The following is a 16567-nucleotide window of genomic DNA, read 5'->3' on the forward strand; positions in this document are numbered from 1 at the left end:
CAGGATATTGAGAACATAATAGGCCATGCTTTTTTGGCCATACATTCACAAAGCTTTTTTTTATTGATCTGCTCAGCAACGACTTCCATACTGGAAGAATGGCCAAAAGGACCTCTATGATCACTGCTTGATAAAAAGAAAAAAAAATAAGACACATTTTAGTTTGTCCATTACTTATCACACCTAGGTTGATTTATGTTTATACACAAAAAAAAGGACAATTATCTCAACCTATAACTAGCATTTGCAGCAAGGAGCACATGGAAGGGTGCTACATCAAAAAACAAACAAATTTCCCAGCTCACTTGCCAGCCTGCAACATACTGAACTGACCCTAACAGTTCATGTTAAAAACAGGGGTTTAGTTTGCACACATTTGCAAATATATGCGTAAGCTGCAGCGGTCATGTCACAGCACCCCAATGTACTACGGTCCTAACTATCATTTTGAGAGTCCCCCAAGTTGGAGCACATATATAATAAATCGATGGATTAAGGGAAGTTATGCCTAGAGGGAGTTCATTCCTCCTTAAAGATATATAAGGTATATGACCTCCAGGTATTAGGACCACAGTACACTGGGGTGCCATGACATGTCCGCTGCAGCTTACGCATGTATTTGCTAATATGTGTGCAAATTAAATCCCTCGTTTTTAATGTGAACTATTAGGCAGGAATAATTTGGTTTGTTGCAGGCTGGCTGGTAAGTAAGCTGGAAATTTTTGTTTGTTTTTTTTTTTTTTATGTTTATTGAGGAAAAGAAAAGAGATGTTAACTATTAGGCCTCTTGCACACTGGACGTTATAAAAAACCCAGTAGCGTTAGCTGTAGAAAGCTGTAGAATGAGTTTTTCAGAGTTTTTGCAGTAGCATTTTTCAGCGTTTTTTAGCTTTTTTTAAACAAAATTATACTCCCACAAAAGCTTATGGCATAAACGCTGATGAGCCTCGTTTTTCTGTGTTTTTTGGCCTTTTTAAGCTTTTTTCAGAGTTAGATAGTTTTTACAGCTGAAAAACGCCTATCAAAACCCACTTGTTCTCGGGTTTTTTTTTCCAGCCAGAAAACGCCCGTGTCAAAAACTGCTGATAACAGCCTATGTGTGCATGGACACATAGGATAACATGCTGGAGAGTTTATTGGCTGCAGAAAAAAAAAAATGTCTAAAGCCAAAAACAGCAGCTGTAAAAATGTCCAGTGTGCATGAGGCCTTAAAGTTATAGCTTTTAAATCCCATCCACACTGGTGCGTTTTTGCCACTCTTTTCCAGGGCAACAAAGGTGCGTGAAAACTATTCCCCATTAAATTCATCACTGTTCACAATGCAGGTGTGCTTGGTTCTGCATCTTTGGTACATGTTCTCAAAAGCACACCAAAAAGGCACCTTACATTGTAAGTCAATGGAAACACATCAAACACCTCTTACTTCTACTGAACTAATAAGATGTATGTACATAGGCAAGAAGGTAATATACAAGACAGCTGCTTCCATAGGCGTTAAGTATCATCTAACAAGAAGCTTAAAAGTGGAAGTAAACCCTGTTTTTGAACTTGTACCTACAGTTAAGCCTATTATAAGGCTTACCTGTAGGTACAGTGAATACCTCCCAAACCTGCACGGTTTAGGAGATATGCATACTGCATGCAGACGGTGAAATCACCGGCGTATGCGCTCTGAAGGGACAGCATCCCTTCAGAGCTCCGTGCCGCAGTCCATAAATGGCATCATCGCGGCGTGGCCAATCAGAAGGCCGGAGCACGCGGATCTGGAAGGAAGACCAGGTGAAGATGGAAGCCCTGTAAGCGGTGACAGCTTGCCGCTGAAGGGCTTCGTTCTACTAGCACATTATGCCTTTACCTTGCAGGTTAAAAAAAAAATAGGCTGCGGATTATATTCTGAATAGGTAAAGAATAAAAACATAATATGTGTAAAGGAAAAATTTGTGCAAATAAATATATGAGCAGTAAGGATAAACAGAAGTATTTTCATTGGCATCACTCTATTCCCTGTAGCTAACACGTTGTACTATTTTATATATAAAGAGTTTACTTCCTTTTACCTGCGCTACTGAAATCTATCACTGCTTTTAGCTTTTATATGGCAGCTTTGTTTACTATTGTAAAAAAGATGGCCTACCTGCAAGGTTGTCAATTTCCTTCTCTTGAAGCAGACTAACAGCATCATCATCCCCTTCCAACATTAGCTCAGTTTCGGCATTTTGATTAACAGCAGCCTGGCTTCGGAAAGTCTTCTTTGATTTCATGACATCTTCATCTGTGCCTTTGGTACAAAAAAACAAAAAGATACTTTAGCTAAAAACAGAGCCAATGCAAAGCTACAAAAGTAGTTGAGAATCACACAAGACCAGAATAAAGATTTAATATCAACATAAATATGTAAAGTAATTGATAGAAAATATACAGATATAGAGAAAAACAAAATGTACCGGTAATTCAACAATCAGCAGATTAAAATGTGTAAAGTTGTGGTCACACATGAAGAGGGATGTCCCTACGTTTCTAATCTTGGACTCTACATAAAAGCATTGGATAGCCTTAGATAATATGATCTGATAGGTGGGATTTAGAAAATTTTAATGAAATTAAAAAAAGTAAAAGAAAATGCAGGGACCAACACACAGATTTATGAATTGAGAAAGTTTGATTAAAATCCTATTTCCTAAAATGTGAGGACAGGGGAACCTTTAAATATGAGGGCCAATTGTTACACCTTCATGTTTGTAAGAATAAAATTATATTTTCACAGTCAAAAAAATAATGATACATATACACACACACACAACATACAAACATATGTTTATAAAATGTACACACATCTTAAAAATCTGTTCATTTTTTTAATTACTACTACTCAATAATGCATAAACCTTATGTTTTTTTTTTTTTTAGGCTGCCTGTCCGTACAGCTGTTGTATATAAAACAGTTTCAATCAAACACAGTTTACTTTAGTAAAATTGATTTTTAAATAGCAGTCTCTGAAAGAATGAGTCGAGGCCGTTTTTCTAAGGTATGAAATAAACGTTTATCTAAATGAACGGCTTGACTAGAGGATCTTTTATGAATTAAGGTCACATTAATCAATATAAGCAGCACAGGAGGAATGAGGTCTCCCAGGGGCGGTCTCATTACATGGCTTGTAAAGACTGTCCTCCCACAAAAACGACTTTAACACGCCACAAATCAAACGCCAGTTACAGAGCTACTTTGCTTTCTTTTCCCCATCTTGTTTTATAACCCTGTAGACTCTTAAACATAACATATAAACATGCAGCAGAAATTAACCACTACTCCTACTATAAATTCTAGAAAACTGTAATAATGCACAGGCAAATGTAACTGATTTAAGACGTATTTTGTTAACAGTTGGCCTTTGCAGCAGATTAGAAATATCTCCATCCAACTGGAATTTTCTTAGAGACCAGAAAGAAAAAATAGAAATCATGGTTGCATGATGTCCATACCTGTGAATGGAAGCACATAAAACAAAGGTTTGGTATGGACACCAAACTTCTAAACCTGTACAATTTGACCATAACTGTGTATATAGTAACATTTTTTTTAAGGTCATTCATAAAATAAGCTAGCTCAGCAGGCAAAACCTCAATATGTTTGTTGGCCACATATAGAATTCCTGCCCCCCTGGTATCATACAAAACAACCAACCCTTTCATATAGACACCACCAGCAAGACTACGCATTACACTGAGCTCCCTGTCTACAGTTCTATACCTTGTTCAGCAAGTGAAAATGATGGCATGTTCCTTTATTTATGTAGAGTTATGCAACGTCTCCTATTATATCACCTACCCCTTGGGTTCTGCTGCTGGAAATGGATCCTACTCTACCCATACCTGTTCAGTTGCTGCAGGATGTCTCTCTCACTATACCACCTACCCTCTTAGTCCTGCTGATGGAAGTGGATCCTACTATACCCGTTCAGTTGCTGCAAGAAGTGTCTGCTACCATACCATCTACGCTCTTAGATCTGTGGCTGGAAGCAGCTCCTTCTATACTACTTTAGTTCTGCTGCTGCACGTACGCTCCTACCATGCCACCTATCTTCTCAGGTCTGCTGCAGGAAACGGCTCTTGCAAAAGATGAACACCAGCCAAATGCATCATCAGTGAGTTTATTATGATTAAAAAGCCAAATGCAAACTCACAGAATTGTAACATCAAAAAGCTTATCTGCAGCCATGCCACATTGTACGGAAGTGTCCACTGGAAGAGCATGTGACAGCAAACAGTGTGTTGTCAGTGAGGAAACCAAGTGCAATGTTCCAGGAAGTGAGGAACTCCTATTGGCTCCTTTCTCAAACCATGGGAACATTTTACAAACCACCTATGCTACACAAGCGTATCTTAACCTTTAACGAGGGGGGTAGAGGTCAATGGTGCACTAGCATTTGTTTGCGTCACAATTTAAATTGTTGTTAGGAAATGGCTCTTATCTGCTGCTGGAAGTGGTTCCTACAATATACCCTTAGTTATATTGCTGAAGTGGCCTTACTATGCCCCATCTCCTCCTCAGTTCCATTTCTAGATCTACTCATGAGATTTTGTTGGGGAGGTGATGGCCCAGATAGAAAAAACTGTAAATATTTTGGTCCTGCCATCTGTACTTTACTCTTCATCCCTAAGGACTGATCCATGGGTGACTTATGGTTAATATGGCTCCAATACAGGTCTAGGGGCGTTCACAAAAAGGACATCGAAAAGAGCAGATTACATCTCCTTCAACAAACACTGCTGAGTGCTCAGGTAGGAAATATTAGGTTTGATGTTTCATGCTCTACAAAAGGATAGTGAATGGCAAAGGCAAAAACTACTATGACAACATCTGTAGTGTACAGTATATGTTTTATATATGAATGCCTTTTATTTCTCCTATTAATCTGGTGCAGCTGTGCATGGTAGCCAATCAACTTCTAAAGTCAGCTTGTTCAATTAAGCTTTGACAAAAAAAAACAAAACAAAACAAAAAAAAAAAAACTGGAAGCCGATTGGTTTCTATGCAGAGCTGCACCGGTTATTAATAAAGTTCATTTCCAGCCTGGGTAAAGCAGTCAAGGAACAAAGCCTTCCACTAGGTATCATTTCTTTTTGACTTCCTTAAAGCGGAACTTCACCCAATAGAAGAAGCTCCGCTCTTCCTCCTCCTCCCTCCTCCCCCTTCACATTTGGCACTTTTATTTGGGGGGGGGGGGGGGGGGGGAGTGGGTACCTGGTTTTCACAGGAGCCCACTACCTAGGGTTGCCACCTCATCCCTTTAAAACCAAACACATATTAATTGCACAGGTTCTGTGGCTGATTAAGGTGGTAATTGAACTCACATGGTGCCTTATCTGCATTAAATTAGCCTCAGAACCTGTGTGATTCTTATGTGTTCAGGTTTAAAGGGATGGGGTGGCAACCCTACTACTACCCTGCTTCCAGTCACATTGACATGGTGGTCTTCGCCCCCCCTCCTTCCCCCGCAGCCTTCTGGGATATATTACAGGTCTCAGAAATCTGCGAGACCAATTAGATGGTGCAGCACAGTGAGCAGCTGTCTGTGCAGCCACAAGTAGTCACAGCTGGCTGCCCATGCCAAAGCCCGGTGAAGACACCTCTGGATGCTGGGACAGGCGAATCTCTATTAAAAGTCAGCAGCTACAGTTTTTGTATCTGCCGACTTTTCATTTTTCAAAATGACTGAAGCACCTCTTTAAAGTGGTTGTAAACCCTGTTACACCACTTTTATCTACAGGTAAGCCTCTAACAAGGCTTACGTGTAAGTACCTTAAATATATCTTCTAAACTTGAACAGTATAGGAGTTATTCAGTATATGCGCTGCTGCCGACGTCATCGGCGCATGTGCACTGAATTAACAGGCTGCTGGTGCCGTTTCTTCAGGAGCTGTGCTGTGACCGGCGGCTCCTGCACGCATGCGCGGGAGTGACGTCATCGCGGCTCCAGCCAATCACAGCGCCGGAGCAGCGAACCCGGAAGTAACTCTGGTGGAAGATGTCTGCGCTGTACTCAGAGGGCCGACGCTGATTCAGGGCATCGTTCTAAGGTAAGTATTTCATAATGAGCTAGTATGTGATGCATACTAGCTCATCATGTCTTTGTCTTTTTTCTTTTTTTTCTCCGAGGTTTACAACCTCTTTAAGTAACAGAATATCTCACCTTACAATAATTATTAAAAGTTTGTGGCAGACATACAAATACATTTTGGAAACAACTGGCTGTAAACAATTTTGTAATTTGAATCTGTACCTGTGCTAAAAAAACCATTGGATCCAAATGGTTTATCCAAAAAAGGCCAAATAATGATTTGCATTGTCCTTCCCATTGCCTTACAATAAGATATTACTAAGCCTAATGCCGTGTACACACGGGCGGACTTTACGACCGGACTGGTCCGACGGAACGAATCCGTCGGACAATCCGATCGTGTGTGGGCTTCATCGGACCTCTAGACGGACTTTAGATTTAGAACATGTTTCAGATCTTTCCGACGGACTCGAAGGATGCAAGGGCAGCTATTGGCTACTGGCTATGAACTTCCTTATTCTAGTCCGGTCGTACGTCATCACGTTCAAATGATCAGACTTCGAACGGACTTTAGTTCATTAGCGTGTGTGCAAGTCCGGTTGTTCGCAAGTCCGTTGTAACTCCGTCGGAAGTCCATCGGAAAGAACGTCGGACGTTTGATACTGAAAAGTCTGCCTGTGTGTATACGGCATTAACTGAATGACATTTAGCTTGCTAAAAGCAAAGTGTATCAAACAACATGGTCTCTTTTTTTCTTGTAAAATGTTTTTTCTATTTTTCATCTCAGTACTGTTGATCTCCTCCAGTCTCTCTCATTCACTTCCTGTCTGTCTATGAGCATTCAGTTCAGCGTCAGATGCACATCATTTCTCCCGACCACCTTCCTGACAGTGAAAACATACCTGTGCAACTTGTGTTACCACAACCACTTGCGGACTACACCTGAGAGCATATATCAAGGTGAGAACACAGGAGCACAATTGGGAGACCGGCATTACCTGAACAAGGTCCTTCATGACCAGATCACCAGGTATTCTTTTAATGAAAGCTGCAGTTTTTTTCTCTTCTATGAGATATTAGTGAATGGATTTAATTTGACAACTGCCTGGGCTATTAGTCCAACAGTTCTTTATGCTGGATATTTGGAACACCCTACAGCACCTTCAATTAGGTTTACAGTCTGCCCACTATCCCAACAGTTGTGTTAAATTATACTGTACAACACCCTCACAACTGCTTTATCATGCACACTTATGGGGAGATATAGACAAGTGTATTCAAGGAAGCATAAAGGTCAACTCCAGGATATTAGCAAACCCCCACTAGCTGCTGGTATGAACCCCCCCCCAAAAAAAATAACCTATCCAAAGGCCCATTTTACTTACAGTACCTGAAGCCATAGTCACGTGTATAGAATGCACTATAAATAGATCTGAAAGGCCATTTTTTTACCCGTAAAATTTGATACTAATACCAAAGAAACGAGATGCCAATACCAAGAACCAAAGCTACGGGCTCATACACACAGGACATTTTTACAGCTGCTGTTAGGGGCGTCTGACTTTTTTTTTTTTTTTACTGCCTCTAAATGCCCCTCCATGTTAGCCTATGTGTCCATGCACACAAACTGTCAGAGGCCCAAGCGTTGAGGAGCAAAAAAAAGAGACAGCCTGTGAGTCCAGAAGCAGAGGCTGTTGAGCTGTAAAAATGAATAAAGCCCAAAAACGCCCCCAAATGCTGTAACAAGCTGTTAGCTGTGTTTGGCGTCTTTAGGCGTTTCTACATTATAGGGAGTGTTTTTATTGAAAAAAAAACCCATGAAAAAACGCCCATAAATGCTATTCAAAGACGCATTTTTAACACTGCTTTTTCCAGGCCTTAAGCTTGTAAGCCACTGTGAGGGATAGGGAGAGGTGAGATTTTGGTTCTGTCTCTCTTGTGCCTGTGTGTGCAGCGCTGTGAGCAGCTGCACAGAAGTTTGTAGTTAAAAATGGGAGTGCCCACCAAGTTTAGACTCCAGCGCCAGACTCCACAGGGGGCTCCCACATAACTAAAGCTGGGCAGTGTGGATGGGGGTTAGTATAAAGATAACAGAATGAGAAGAAAAAAAAAAAAACAGTAAGAGCATGTGAGCCCTGATAACAGCATCTCAATTTACAAAATTATAAATGAGGCTTTAATGTCTCTTTAAACCTCAACCACCCCAACCCCCTCCCCCCAAAAAAAAAAAAAAAATCACAATGCATGCAGGTCTACATCAAAACACTGTAATTTAATTTGTTAAATAAAGGATTATTTACAGTATGTTTCTTGCTTTTATTATATACCAACTAACTGGAATGTTGAAGTATTGGTGACATAACCGGTGCCTCACAGCTGCCCTCCTGGGAATGAATCACTAAAAGCCAGCCTATGGTGTAGACCAGGGATAGGCAACCTGGAGGCCCTCCAGCTGTTGCAGAACTAAAAGTCCCATCATGCCTCTGGGAGTAATTGTAACTGCCAGTCTTGCAATGCCTCATGGGAAATGTAGTTCCACAACAGCTGGAGGGCCCTAGGTTGCCTACCCCTGGTGTAGACCTTGTTGATGGCCAGAACCCCTCCACAGCTGGAGACATTCAGTTACTTGTCATAGCAGTGCAAATAAGAACACAAGTATTTCCAAGCATGTGGCAGCAGTGTGCTGTGTCCAACACCTGTAGGTGGCGATATACCAAGTTGGTGATTATCTCTGTGTCCTCCAATTAACTCAAGAGAAAGGCATTTTTTTCTTTTTTTAACTTTACCTGCCTTTCTTCATGCACCTTGTTATAGCTTATACACTACCATAACTACAGTAACGTGTCAGGTAAATAATGCCTTTTATCTTGCCACAGCAACATATTTAAGCTATATGTATATTACATATGCGTAAGGCGCATGAGCGATATCTAAAGCCGACATAATTAATGAGCTTGACATAAAAATGCGGAAAAAAGGCTTGTTACCAATGACGTCTAGAAGTTAGAATGGTGGCTCGGGATTAGTGAAGAAGAGATGCATTGGCATGTGGCCAAATAGACACAAAGGTGACAATTACAATTAGATATGTTTATTTTGCAATAGACTTTACAGTGATGATGGCCGTTTCAAATGAGAGAGGGAGAAGGTCTGATTCTGGTGCACCACATTAAATCAGCGATAAGGCCATTTATGTGGAAAGCTGGCTTTGATCTCTAGAAAAGGCTGGCAGGATGGAAAGTTAACCTCATCACAGTGTTACCTAAATGTACTGACAGGAAATCCTAATGTTTCCAAACATCTGGAAATCTACTTCAAGGGAACTTCATTTCTTTTTTTTTACTTCTCGTATATGTAATATACAGGTTCTGCTATTGATATGACCATTGTAGGCAACACTTTTCAAGTACAGTACAAATGGGCAATTCATTCAAGATGTGAGGATAAGGATAGATATGTGTTAGTGAAATGAACACCTCTGACAAGAGTCCCGATAGATGTATTTAAAAAGATCTCCCTCTCTAAAAGCAGCACTTTGTATTGTCTATAAAGCACAGCAGAATTCAGCAGAACAGTGTTGATGACATGCTCTCCAGGATACCACCTCAAGTGAGGACATTCATAGGTAATAATCACGTATACAATCCTTAATAAGCACTCTGAGGGAACATATCAAATTAAGGTAAGCCAGATTTCAGAGAGTATCCTAAAATACAACCTCTTACTTCAATTCTGTGTTAAGTATACTTAAGGTCTTCAATGTACCACAAATGAGTTTTGGGAATCTGCAGATGCGAGGAATTACACAAATTTAAAAGTGTGATGTACAGAAAAAATAAGGTGTGTTATGAGGTCATACAACGACTGTTCTTTTCTTTTTTTGTAAAGAATAAAGTTTCATTGAAAAACGTGGCATAATGACAATGGTAGAAGCCACAACAAGATACTTGTACAGTAATATTGATGGTACATTAAGTGACTGAGAGCAACGTCAATTTATTTTGCATGATATAATTTAGTTCTGTAACCCATTCCTGTATGATAGGTATTGTGGGCAGTGGTGCTGGCCTAGGCATGACTAGACCCCCCCCCCCTTCTCAAATGGCTATTTGGGGTCTCTGGTGGACTGTGGGGTAGTAACATGCAGTCTCTGGTATTACTGGTGTGCGTCAGTCAGGCAGCTCAGATAGGACTAGAGAACAGAGTTTTAACCTTAAAGCGGGGTTCCACCCAAATTTTGAACAATATCTGTATGTATTCTCTTCCTTGCCTAGATGCTGACATGCCGTTTAAAAAAATTTAAATCGCCGTAATTACCTTTTATTTTTCTATTCTTCTTTGCACTTCCTGGTTCTCCTCCCGTGGGAGTAGGCGTGTTTCTAGCCTCTCCCAGACTCCTGGGAGCTAGTCTCAGGCTTCCCAGGATGCCACTGAGCATGTGCGGGAAGGAGCAGTGAATGCTGGGAGCACAGCATTCACCACATCCAGGAAATAAATGCTTGTGGGCTTCAAATGCCCACAATGAAGATGGAAACCGCCTGCAGTGAATAATATAAGTTATTCTTTCCGACGAAATCTGACACAGGCGGACATATTACACACAATATGTGAGTATGTAATGCTGAGAAGAAAAGTTTGTGAATGAACGCTTTAACTGTCTATCATGTGGGCATTTTATTAGGCTGCTCTGCTGATCCAGTAACATGGTGAGCTTAGGGCACCAGTATAACCAAGCTGTTAATACTACTGAAGCCCCAAGCTCTCCTTGCCGGCAGGCAGACTGCTGGACAGCCCCCTGGGGAGGCATGCATTCTTTTCTCAGGGTCTGGTTAGGAAGCTGCAACCATTCACAGTGAACAGCTTCCTCATCAGACCCTGAGACATGATTAATTCAAGTGCCACATATTAGGAGCGTCTCTGCGGTCCTCGTAGTGTCCCTTCTGCCTGGGGGAAGCGCCACCCAAGGCAAGTGCCTTGCTTGCCTTGCGGTAGATACACCCCTGAATGTAGGGGACTTCCAATGTCTGGGAATCAAGGCCCTACTTCAGCTGACAGTTAAAGGGATATCCCCCTATGTGGCATTTAGAGAAAAATCACACCACCTATTTCATGGAACTTCAGAATCAGAGATCATACAACCCATTCCACTCCTGGCTCTCTAGGTCTTCTAGACACCACTAATCTGTAGCCAATAATGTGAAAAAACACATGGACATCAAGAGAATAGTATAGCCAGAATAAGACGTCGGGCAAGACAGCAGCTTTGGTTACTCCATCCCTTTGACCAACATTAATAAGTAAGGAGAACAGAAAAGCTGCCCCATTTGTATTTTCTGTAGTGGCATGGCCCCATGAAACACCAACTGCTATAAGTACACCAATCTTCTACCAACAACCTGGGACATCTGACAAGAAATAGACCAGAGCCCCCCTTATATTACCAGCATGTGGCAATGGGCAGATTGGTTTTGTAATTTGTAAAAACCTAACTTATTACAGGGATCATGTGACGTGTATCTACAGCATTGCAGGTTCTGCATTTATCAATAAGAAAATAGACACAGAAACCTAATAGTTGTTCTTCACTGAGAGAAGGCATCAAGGACACATTGAAGGAAAAAATAGATCAATATAAACAAGCTTTTCATTTCATGCTTGCCCAGGCTAGGAGAGCTGACAATATACTCCGATTATGGGAGTTACCTCAGCGGAACACGGGAAGGTTATTACAGAAAGCATGGGAAATGGAGTGTTCTTTACATTGACAGCACTGCTAATAAGATTGCTGTGCTTCAAATATGCATTAACCATTGCCACAATACCGACCTGACAAGGCTTTTTTATCCAGAAGTTAAAATTTGCCTATAAAAGAGACTAGGACTTCTGTGTACATCCTTAAAGTACATTAGAGAAAACATAATAGTTTTAAAGGAATGATTTACTGCAATAAACTTGCTGATCTCACAGTAAAAATACGTCTTGAATGACTTACTGAATACATAAATATACAGTTAAAGGCTAAGTTCTCCTTGTTTTTTCTAAATGCCAGCTTCCCTTTCTAGCAATATGCCATTAACCACTTAAGGACCGGAAGATTTGCCCTCTTGAAGACCAGGCCATTTTTTGCGATACGGCACTGTGTTGCTTTAACTGACAATTGCGCGGTCGTGCGACGCTGTACCCAAACAAAATTTACGTCCATTTTTTCCCCACAAATAGAGCTTTCTTTTGGTGGTATTTGATCACCTCTGTGGTTTTCATTTTTTGCGCTATAAACAAAAAAAGAGCAACAATTTTGAAAAAAAAACAATATTTTTTACTTTTGCTATAATAAATATCCAAAATAAAAAAAAAAAATTCATCAGTTTAGGCCAATATGTATTCTTCTACATATGTTAAAAAAAAAAAAAAAAAATCACAATAAGGGTATATTATTGATTGGTTTGCGCAAAAGTTATAGCGTCTACAAAATAGGGGATATATTTAGACATTTTTGTTTAAATTTTTTTACTAGTAATGGCAGTGATCAGCGATTTTTAGCGGGACTGCAACATTGCGGTGGACAGATTGGACACTTTTGACATTTTTTTGAGACCATTGACATTTATACGGCGATCAGAGCTAAAAATAGCCACTGATTACTGAATAAATGTCACTGGCAGGGAAGAGGTTAACACTAGGGGGCAATCAAGGGGTTAAGTATGTCCTAGGGAGGTGTTTCTAACTGTGGGGGGAGTATACTGACAGGAAGTAGAGAGAGATCGCTGTTCCTGATCACTAGGAACAGCAGATATCTCTCTACTTCCCTGACAGAACGGGGATCTGTTTACATTGACAGATCCCCGTTCTGGCTCTCTGAGTAGCGATCGCCTGTCGCCGGCGGACATCATGGCCGCGCACATCGGCATTGCGGTGCACGCCCCCTATTGCCCTTAAAGTGGCTGCCATACAGCTACGGCGTTTCGACCAGGGGAGCCAACCTGGCGTTATACGGAGGCTGGTCGGCAAGTAGTTAATGTACCACTGTTGCAAAAAAAGAAAAAGCTTTCTTTATATTCTACAGAAGGCAATACCTCTCCTATATAAATCTCCTTGATTACCACCTCTGTACTTGCATGCAGTCATTATCAGTGAGCACTGTTCTCACTGAATACACAGCTAGTGATTTCTCTGCTGATCGATTGTATTGTACCTTACCACCTTCTTCCACAGATCGATCATTTGGAGCAGAAGCTGAGCGATCACACAACAGCCTATGTGGAGCAGAGCTGTAGTAATGAAAACAGGAGAAGTGTGTCCCTGGAAGTTTGTAAAGCTCACCATACACTACACAATCCAATTGTACAACCTTGTTTAGCTCTACCATCAACTATGTAGTGCAAGGGCCTGCCTGACTGGATACAGAGTAATTGGATAAGCGTGTCCTACTATTACATAGTTTTGGTAAATCTAAAGAAGATTGTACAGAGACTGTACAATTAGATTGTATAGTGTCTGGCCACCTTTAAATACCTAAAATTAACTAGTTATGCTTTTGATGCCAATGAATTGTTAAAGGCACCCCAAACACAGAAGCAACCGCATATTTTGCTGCATGCAAAAATGTGCGACAAACTCAAGCTCTAACGAGCAGGGCCCTCTGATTCTTCCTATATTAATTTGTATTGTAACAGTACTGTCTGACCTCATGTTGTAAAGCGCTGAGCAAACTGTTGGCGCTATATAAATCCTGTATAATAATAATAACATATCTTTTATATAAGGCCAAGGGACTTGACTTGGCAAAAGATAATTGCCATTATTACTGCTACATTTATAATGTGCTCTGGCTGCGTAAGGTGAGTGATAATTTTTTTCTGCATACTAAAATTCTGGTAAACCACATATCGTCCATGGGTACAAAATCCAGTCCATAAATGATTTTAATAAGCCTCTCTGACCAACAAGGGCCCTATTATTGGTGGTACATTGTCGCATTACCATTGCTCAGTGATGTAGTGCAATATTTCTGTATAGTCCACCAGGAAATAAGAACAAGTCCCAAATAATACTTGCAAATGCAGAGGTAGGGGGCCAAGCCTGAGAAGGCACTTTATAAAGGCAGTCTCTTGTGACTTAGAAATCCAGAAAGGCAGTCTATTGGAGCAATCCCGGCAGTCTCTGGGGAAAATGCCAGTTTAACAGGGCAGTCTACTAAGCAGTCTCTTGGAGTTGGCAGTGTACCATGGCATTGTTTCTGGAACCATGGTACTCTCAAATCTTTGACAGCATGCTATTATTTTGGAAACAAGACCTTATCTGGTACCACAGCAGAGTTGTGTAATATGACATTTTTATGATAATCTGGCTTGGTACTTTTGTATTGTGTGTTAAAAAGAAAAACGATGAATAGTTTACATCAGCCTTTCTCAACCTTCTCAGCACAGAGGAACCCTTAAAATAACTTTCTGGTCTCAGGGAACATGACTATAGCTCATGAATATAAATCATTATATGTTAGTATGATGGACAGTGGGAAAAATGCTCCTTACCAGTGGCGTTGCTAGGGGGTGGCTTTTGGGGCTATAGCCCCGAATTTGGTGCCCATAGCCCTGAGTCTCTGCAGGGGTCCCCAAGGGGAGGGGAGGCTCTCTGGGGACCCTGATGTAAGGAGGAGGCTCTCTGGGGACCCTGATGTAAGTGGGGGCTCTCTGGGGACCCTGATGTATGGGGGGGCTCTCTGGGGACCCTGATGTAAGTGGGGGGCTCTCTGGGGATATATACACACACGTATATTACTGTATATACATCTGTATGCCCACCCAAGCGTATGACTTTCTTTACTACGCTGCTATGAGCTATAGCCCCAGATCTATTGTAGACCTAGCAACGCCCCTGCTCCTTACACTTGTGGTTATTGGGAAGATTTACCCCCTTACAGATAGCTAAAAAGATCAACTTACCTGAGAGGCAGAAATTGCTCATTGCTCAAGGAACCCTTAGCAACCTCTGGAGGAACCCTAGGCTTCCACGGAACCCTGGTTGACAAACCCTGCTCTATATGTTGATGCATTCAAAAATCAAGCTTCTGTGTGCAACTTGCACATGGAGGCAGTCTTTTTGATACTTCTCATGGATGATGGAAAATAATAGACAAAGGACTGATGCAAAATACAGTCGGGCCTCTAATGTTTGATGCAAAAATCATGAACTCTTCATACCATGAGGTGCTTTTTTTTTCTTTTACGCAACACTGGGTGCTTAAACTTCATATTTACTTTCAGAAAACGGGGCAGAGCGCTGAAATTACACTCTGCAGAGCTCAGCGAGGAGAGCTCTGAGAGTTGATTGGAGGGAAGGCACACACCCCCTTCACACAGGAACAGAGCTGTTAATCAGATGGAGGTTCCTCCCATCACCATTTTTCTCTTGGTGTTAGGAAAACTTGTCAGCATGCTGATAGTAGAGGAATGAAGTAGCAGACAGAAATGACACTTAGTGCTCTTAATTGAGAATGTACACACTAAAGAGGGATATGCTTTGTTCAGATTTCATGTCTGAGGTTTACAAGCATTTTAAAGTCAGGTATAAAATAGGCACAATGTTTCAGAGATCTTGCCACCAAACATAACATTTATAGTGTGGGGTTTATGTATTCTATAAGTGAGAACTTTATTATGATGGAGGTTTTGAATTCCAAAATCCTTCTCAGCAACCTAGTTAAAAAAATGTACCTAACAGTTTAAGTAGAATATATCAGAATACAAAAAAAAAAACATCCGAATTATCAAGTGCTGCCAGAAAAAAAATAAAAGACCGTTCAATCACAGGGTACCATGCCTGGCTAGACACATGGCTGATGCATTGTGTACAGCAGACTGCATCAGCACGCTTTCAGAAACGCACCATCAATACTCATTTAGGTGTACACAAGACATAAAGCTGCTCAGGAATTCATCTTCAAGGTCATAAAGCAGTGAGCAGGCACATATCTGCACTCTTCCTAGAACCTTCCTAGCACCAGACCAAATAGAACTGATTCATTTTGTCATCCTTGCTGTGTGTTTGTGCTAGACTGACGCTGACTTCTCTCTCCTGAAATGCACCATCACACTTACTTAGGCTGACGCCTTTAATCAGTGCCACAGCGGAGATTGCCGACTTCGCTTTCATGCATTAATATTTCAGAACCGTTTGCTCACAAACTAAGTGATATCTGACAAGTTAGTAAAGAAACAAGCTGAGTATAATGTCTTATGCAGGTTTATGAGACAATAATGCAGCCATTACTTTAAAGTGTATTTGTCATTTTCTCACAGCAGAGAAAGCTATTTTGTGGAATGCGACATTATTTTACCCTTACCATTGCGATAAAATTCTATAGGACTGGCATATTTTCCACTATATGCATTTTGTGGCGTCACCCTTCACCAACTTTCTAAATTTAAGAGTCCTGCCTTGCAGTGAGCTGCATCGCCCCACACTGCAAGGGTTACCTGCTCGTTTCTGGCTAGGGGTTAGTAAGCGTA

At 41.1% G+C, this 16567-nt stretch overlaps 1 protein-coding gene across 9 annotated transcripts in view; it reads right to left on the minus strand.

Moving 5' to 3' along the window:
* NBEA (neurobeachin) overlaps nt 1-16567 on the minus strand; it is a 919734-nt gene that overhangs the window by 244078 nt on the left and 659089 nt on the right. For all 9 annotated transcript variants that reach the window (XM_073613318.1, XM_073613319.1, XM_073613325.1 and 6 more), the window contains one exon: nt 2135-2278. In XM_073613318.1, coding sequence (XP_073469419.1) covers nt 2135-2278 — 144 coding nt within the window. The remainder of the gene's footprint in view (nt 1-2134; nt 2279-16567) is intronic.

This window comes from Aquarana catesbeiana, linkage group LG02 (assembly GCF_042186555.1).
Source record: "Aquarana catesbeiana isolate 2022-GZ linkage group LG02, ASM4218655v1, whole genome shotgun sequence".
In the NCBI taxonomy this organism is placed as follows: Eukaryota; Metazoa; Chordata; class Amphibia; order Anura; family Ranidae; genus Aquarana; species Aquarana catesbeiana.